The sequence below is a fragment of the Tupaia chinensis genome, unplaced genomic scaffold (genome assembly GCF_000334495.1).
Source record: "Tupaia chinensis unplaced genomic scaffold, TupChi_1.0 Scaffold146140_1, whole genome shotgun sequence".
NCBI lineage: Eukaryota > Metazoa > Chordata > Mammalia > Scandentia > Tupaiidae > Tupaia > Tupaia belangeri.
In genome coordinates, this window is record NW_006205995.1 from 3,599,947 (window position 1) to 3,607,770 (window position 7,824).

At 34.0% G+C, this 7,824-nt stretch overlaps 1 protein-coding gene across 2 annotated transcripts in view; it reads right to left on the reverse strand.

The window, feature by feature from the left end:
• DTWD1 (DTW motif tRNA-uridine aminocarboxypropyltransferase 1) overlaps positions 1-7,824 on the reverse strand; it is a 21,657-nt gene that overhangs the window by 6,413 nt on the left and 7,420 nt on the right. For both annotated transcript variants that reach the window (XM_006168772.2, XM_014584274.2), the window contains exons 3-4: positions 6,528-6,671; positions 5,178-5,430 (exon numbers count right to left, since the gene is read on the reverse strand). In XM_006168772.2, coding sequence (XP_006168834.1) covers positions 5,178-5,430; positions 6,528-6,671 — 397 coding nt within the window. The remainder of the gene's footprint in view (positions 1-5,177; positions 5,431-6,527; positions 6,672-7,824) is intronic.

Below are 7,824 nucleotides of genomic sequence, written 5' to 3' on the forward strand. Positions count from 1 at the left end.
GCTTTAAATTTTAATAATATCATTTATTTAACTCAATATGTCAATGCATTATCTTTTTCTTTTCCCCAACATGATGCAATATGATATGTTTTTTTTCAATAGAGAACTTTTGTCTGTTAAAGTTTCTTCCTTTTACACCTTACACCCACCCTCTACCATCAATTCTCTACTATCTGCTCCCCTCCCTTAATCTCTGATATGTACACTTAACCTCTCTACTATCACATCTTCACATCTTTTTCATTTCTGCCATAAAGTACAGATATTCGGTACAAATTAAGTGGGGATATAGAGTGTGTATCTTTCGAAGTCTGGCTCATTACATGCAACGTTAAGTTCTATATTCATCCTCTTTGAATAAAATGATAGGGTCTCACTATTTCTTACAGCTGAATAATATTCTATAGTATATATGTACCACAGTTTTTCAACCCAGTCATGTTTTTGGACACTTAGGTGGGTACCATTCTTTAGCATTTGTGATTTAAGTGTTTTCCTGTCTTTTGGGCAAATTCCAAGGAGTGGGATTACTGAGTCATATGGTAGTTTCTAAATAGAAATGGGTTTTTGAAGAACTTCCATATTTTTTCCAGAGGTTGTACTAATTTACTTCTCACCAACCGTGTAAAACGGTTCCCTTTGGACACGTGCCGTGTTATTTATTTATTTATTTATTTATCCTAGACATTCTAACTGGGGCTAGAATCTCATTGTGGTTTTAATTTGCATTTCCCTTATGACAAGAGACTGAATGTATTTTCTTTATATGCCTTTTGGCCATTTATAGGTCTTCCTTAGAGAGTTGTCTACTCAATTCATTTGCTCATTTTTAATTGGATTATTTGTTTTTTTTTAATGGGTGAGCTGCTTGAATTCCCTATATATTATGGATATCAATCTCTTTTCTGAGAAATCGTTTGCAAATATTTTCTCCCATTCCAAGGATCATCTTTTCACACTAATTATGCTTCCTTTTCTGTGAGGAAACTTTTCAGGTTAATGTAATCCTACTTGTTTACTTTGGCAATTATGTCCTGTGATTTAGGGTCTTATTTATGAAATCTTTGTCTACTCCAATATTTTCAAGTATCCTCTACATTTTCTACTAGTAGTTATATAGTGTGAGACTTTAATTTAAATCTTTGATCCATTTTGAGTTGATTCTTGTTAATGGTGGAGATAGAGGTTTTATTTTTCAGCAGGTGGTTATCAGTTCTTCGAGCACTATTTGTTGAAAAGACTTTCTTTTCTTCACTGCATTGTCATGTAACCTCTGCCAAAGATCAGTGGGCTGTATGATTTGAGGTCTATTTCTGAATTCTCTTTTCTATTCTGTTGGTCTGTGTCTATTTTTGTGCCAGTACCATGCTGTTTTGATTATCACCACTTTGTGATATATTTTGACATTGGGTAGTGAGATGCCTCCAATATTTTATTCTTTTTACACAGTATTGCTTTGAGTTTTGAGTCTTTTATGATTCCAGACAAATTTTATAGTTGTTTATTCTATTTCTGTGAAGAATGTCATTGGCAACTGGATTAGAATTGCATTGATTATGTAAGTTATGGTGGTTAGAACTGACATTTTGACTATATTGATTCTCCAAATCCAAGAGCAGGTGATGTCTTTCCATTTTTTTGGTATCATACTCAATTTCTTTTTCCAATTTTTCATCATTTTCCTTGTTGAGGTCTTTCATGTCTTTGGTTAGGCTTATTCCTAAGTATCTTGGTTGTTTTGTGGCTATTATAAATGAGATGGCTTTCTTCAATTTTGTATCAGTCTTTTTATTGTTGATGTCAGCAGGTGACACAGTGGTTAAGGGTGCTGGACTTCCACATAGCCAACCAGTTGGAATCTTGAAGCTGGAGGCTTGGTTTCTCACTTTCTCTCTCTCTCACTCTGTCCCTCTCTGGTTAAATTTAAATAAAGAGATAGATAGATAAATAAAGTTAAATAATTTTTTTAAAAAAATGCTATAGATTTTTGTATATCGGTTTTGTATCCTGATACATTAGTGCATTCATTTATCACCTCTAAGAGTTTTTTCATGGATTCCTTTGGATTTTCTATATATATAACTATATCACCTGCAAATAGACAGTTTAGCTTCTTCTTTTCCTATTCTTCTATTTTGCTGGCTAATTTTTATAACAAATTATAGTACAATGTCACCTTTAATACCATGGATCCCCTCTCAACAAAAAAGAAACCATCTCCTACACTTCCTCTCCACTCCCAGCAGTCTTCTAAGGCTTTCTGTGGTGAGTCCTCTTGTTCTGTAACTCTTTACTTGAAGATTTAGCTTTAATTATTAAAATTAAATTATACATTCCACTTTCAACTTCTAGTGCTTTACTTGGACTTGGTAAAACATCCACAGCTATTTTTCAGTAAAATTAGGCAAAATTGCACACTTTTAGATTGTTAAGGAATTTCTAAACTTCAGCATTTATAAGTTAGGTAATGGAATCATAATTTCTGATATATTTATCTTTGATGGTTTAGGTTGAATTTATAGTTAAGTTTGTTCATCACATGATAAAAGGTTTTATAATCTGAATCCTATGATTTATAACCAACATGGCAGATTTTAGTGAAAGTAACTTGCTTTATCCAGAATTTGGTATTTCACATATATAGAGATTAAAATATGTGTAGAGGCCCCAATTGTACAATAAAGGTGCAAGGGTTGTGGTAGGACATGCAGAGAAGCTTGCCTCTAGAACTCTGCTTATTTCATGATTTTGAAAGGATTAAGAAATGGGTTTGGGGGGGGCCTGTCCCATGGCCTAGTGGTTAAGGAAATTTAATCACATGCTGACTACTGCTTGAACCCCAGCCCTGGCAGCTTGAAAAACATGTCAGGTATGTGTGTGGGCATACTCTGAATCCCAACAGGATACAGAAATGGAAGAGAAGTGATTGTAGGATGACCATGCCCCATCGGTGGGTGCTTTCTCCTTCTTGTCTCTTTCTACTAGCACACATGCCCCATGGCAATTTTTTAAAAAAGAAACACTTAAAATTTTTGAGCTAGCACAGAATTGAGACATATACTTTCTACGTGAATTGGGAAGAAATAACCACACATGGTACAAAAAGTCACTGACTTTCTGGAAATAAACCTAAAGCGTTTAGAGAAATTACAGAGAACTGAGTAAGGCGCAAGGGAATGAGAAATGCAGTATGAGCTCTTGTTCTTTGAATTACCAGTTGTGTTACTTGGGCAAGCAAAGTAACTGTTTTAAACCACTGTTATTTGGAACTAAGCTTCACTTCAAAAAAAAAAAAAAAAAAAAAAGATATGAATGTAGCACAAAAGATATAAAATCACCCAAATATTAAATCAAAACTGAAACTATTCATGTGAACTTATAATATATATCCATTTGTCTTTCTTAGCTCTGTCCATTTTTGCAATGATATTCAAGTAATAATAAATTTATCATATCTTAGTTTCTAATATTATGTCCTAATATAGGAACCACAGCTCCTTAGAAAAATTATCAATTCCAGGTCTGGGCAGAAAAAAAGTACAAGTGAACTTAGGACATCTTTTATACCAGAAAGACTAATAAAGTTATGCCAAGAGGGGTTAAAGGGTTCCCAGTGGCAAAATTTGAGACAATTTGAACATCAAAAAGAATATAAGCATGAGAGATTATAACATATTGAACTAAAAAGAAAATTCCTAAGACTCAGTGATCTCAAAAAGGGGCAGGTGGGCCCAGCCTGAAAGAATAATCAAAAGCAAATTGAACAGCAGTACTAGAAGTCACGTAGACATCTACAGGATCAGATCCCTGGGTAAGCCTGAAAACACACTGGTACTCAAGGTCCCGGTAAAATGGAGGGCTTGAGGAAGGGGATCGTGGCATGACAAGACCTGTAGATAGTGCTTCTCTCTCTCTCAGGCTAGAAAAAGGGGATCACGGCATAACAAGACCCTGTTGAGGGTGCTCCTTTCTCTCTCTCTCTCTCTCTCTCTCTCTCTCTCTTTCTCTCCCTCTCTGTTACATGTGCATGCACACATAAACACAACTCTCTATTGTGAATAAAATAAACTTTTAAAAAAGGGGTGAGGCAGGGTAAGAGAGAGAATTAAAGAACAAGGGAAAAGGAAAAAGCTTTTCTTTACGTAGGATGCCAGCTAACAGATGTAGAACAAACAATGTAATTCAAATTTCATCGTTTTTCAATTTTCATTGTAATACTGACTTAGGCAAGGATATCCATGGAAACTAAAACTACTCCTTGAAAAGCTGTTGGGAAATCGTCCATAGTCTCAAAGCATTACCCTACACATTACTACTAATCACAAGGAGAAAAATAAACCTTTATAATGAAGAGATCTGGCAATCACCATTTTAATCAAGTAATCAAAATGGTCACAAATAACGGAACAACCTGTACCATATGTCTCCTGATCTGAAGCAACAACAGGTATATTAGATGAAGAACTATGAAATGGTTAGCCACATAACTTGTCAGTTAAACAGGTCCACTTCGGAGAGTGAAAGGACACGCTATTAATGATTAAACCAAAACAATATATATAAACTGAAAGTGTCACAGATAACCCTGGATTTATCCTTATAAGGATCCTAACCAAAATATTTAAACTCAACCTGATAATGATGGAATATTAAGGCAAATGACCTGCCTCAGAAAATGTCTAAGACATAAAAAACAAAAATAGGAGACTGCTACAGATTGAAAGAGACTAAACATACATAATAATTACATGAAATATAAGGAGATTAAATGCTGCGGTAGGAAAAAAAGCTACAAAATCTACTTTGGGATCAGTTTGAAAAATTTTAAGATAGGCTATCCATTAAAAAGACACTATACAATTTTTTTGAATTTTCTTAGAAATGATAGTGGTATTATATTTATTATATAAGAGAATATCCCTATTCTTAAAAGATATATATAGCTTAAGTACTTAAGGATGAAGTGTTATAAAGCCTGTAACTTAGCTTTGAAGTGTTCAACCAAAAATATACATAGTATATAAATACATATACATAATAAAGAAAAATAACAAAAATGGAAAAATATACAGAAATTCAACAGAATCTTATTTCAATTTACCTTACAGTTGAAGTTCCCAAAACAAAAATTAAGCACAAAGAGAAATAAAAACAAACAAACAAAAGACACTTCTTACCCTGAAGTCGCTCATCAGTGAATATTTTGTTTGTTTGGTTCCAGGTGCTATCTATAAATATTACTTTTTTCAGTGCTGCGCCTGTGTACTTGCTGTCATTTAAATCACAGCCCTCTTCAGTTTTCTTGCGTTTAAATGATGGTTTGTCAGAGTCATCATTTTTGCCTCTAACATTATTTTGAATCCTTCTTTGTAGATAAAAAGAAAGATCTTTTATTGAGACAGAATGAGGTCCAGGAAAAACAAGTGCAACCTAAAACAAAGAAACTGGGTTAGCAGTACACCATCATGATCTTTCAAATAAATAAGTTATGATTGGCATAAAACTTTAAGAAAAAAATATATTGAATATTTCAGAAACAAATATTAGATTGGTTCTATTGTATGTGGTTTTTCACTTACTCCTTAGTGAATAATTAATTTTGAAATAATACTTTTAGTTATTATAAATTACTAATTGATAGAGGCCACATCAATTGTACCTCAAATAAAGAACCATTTGATAAGCTAGAAGGCAAAGTATATATTTTTGTAAAAGAACCACTGAAGGCCCATCCACAGTGGCACCTAAGTAGCACCATCACTTGGAAGTCTTAAAGCTGCATAGGAGTTTGATTAAGTTCCCAGAACCACCTGAACATTCCAGATACAGTTGTGCATCCCCACAGTCCTAGCTAACTGAGAAGCTGGGCAAGAGGATAGTGTTACAGCAAGACTCAAAAATACTTGTCTCATTTTCCTTCTCTGTTTTTTAGTTCTTATGAAAAAATACCAGCATTTGCAATCTGGTTCCCAGTTTCCATCAAATTGCATCATCTATATATAGTGATGCAAGAGAATGGAAAGGGGAGAAAATAAAAGCAGGCATAATAATATAGGCAAAGAACAAAAACCTTGGGCAAGATGATGGCACAGCAGTTTTCCTGGGCTGCTAGACACATATGGGAAGGTCCCATGTTTGACCTGGAGCCTCCCTGTACATACTGGACATAGACTGGACCTTTAAGTGCCTCTAATTAGGGCTGGCTGAGGCTGGGGGGTGGACTGTGGCATGAGGACCCTGTTGGGGTGACTCTCTCTGTCTCAAAAGAAATGAATGATCAAACAGAAAAAGAAAAAAAATCTGAATAAGGCAGGAAAACTATAAAAAGCAGACAAACATACTCAAAAAAGCCTAGCAGTCTAAGAACATATGACCTTTAAAGTAATCAAGGAAGTACACTGTATATTGTTAATGCTTTGTAAGCATAACAATAGTTTCTTAAGGAAAATATTATAACAGAAATGCAATAGAGCTTAAAATTCAATTTTATATTCAATGTGAAGAATTGTGAAAAATAAGCTGCCTACTTCATGGTCCTTTTCTTCATATTCTGGAATACAAGGATATGTATAAATGTTTACAAATTCAGGTGCTAAGAGTTTTGCATGAATAGCAGTACTTTTGCCATCTGTTTCATTTGGATGTTTAATGATGTCAATCTTCAATGGAAGCTAGAGTTAAAAAAGAAATGAAGACAAATTAATAAAAAGTAAAAATTCTAATTTTATGTTATAATGTGGTCTTTAGAGCTAAAAAGCAAGCTCACAATTGGCATCTATAAATATACTTCTGGTTTGAAAGTCATACTTTTCTAGATCAGACAATTAAGCATGGTGAAAGTGATATGGCAACCCCAAATTTCTTCCTTGATATTTCTAACTAACTTCCTTGATATTGTTATGTTCAACTCATTAACATAGACTCTGCTCTTCAAGCAAAGCTTCAGTGTCATTTTCATTTAAGTTATATGGGTACTGAAACAAATTCTTTGCATTTTTGAATTTGTGCCAAGGACATTTTGTACAATTCCTATAAATTCTAGGTTTATTTATGTTTATGCTATTTTAAAAAGAATCATAAATATGTGTAAAGCATCAGATCCAAAATTCAAGATCAGAATTTCCTCCCTATAAATCCTTTCATGTCAAATTATCATCCTTTGCTGTGAACATAATTGTCAGCAGCACACTTTAACACCACAAATCAAATAATTATCAATTAAAAATACCGTAACAGAATTGGTCTGAAAGTGTAGTTTTTATGTCACAAATATCCCTCTTCAAAACCATCTTGCCTAAGTATTTCCCTTAAAGTTTCACTGTTTGTTATGGATTACATTCTACATTGGGCACAAATATTCTCTTTAATTTCTCAGTGGATAGATGTTTCTATTATTTCACTTTGGTTTGTTTGATTTGGCTCTCTCTATAATGCCTATGCAAGTCCTGATTCAGCCACGATTATGAAAATGGAAACTATCTCCCCCACTATATGTAAGAAACCTTCCTGAGATGAGTGAAGAACCCATCTCATTTAGATTTAAATGACTTTTTGTTTTGTCAGGTACTCTCCATCATTACCTAGCTCCAATCCTATACTCACCAGCAGGATTCTAAAAGTTACCCTGGAGTACAACGTTGTTTTGCCCTAGAGTTCAAAGCTATTAATATTTATTTTTTTATACTGTACATATTTAAAGTGAATAGTCATATAAGTGTAAACACACTGAGCTGCTGCTACCAAAGGTCTTTTCTGCTGCTTCTTTACCCTCTCCCCATCTGCCATCACCCCAAGTCCTCAGGAAACAACTGATCTGCTTTCCCT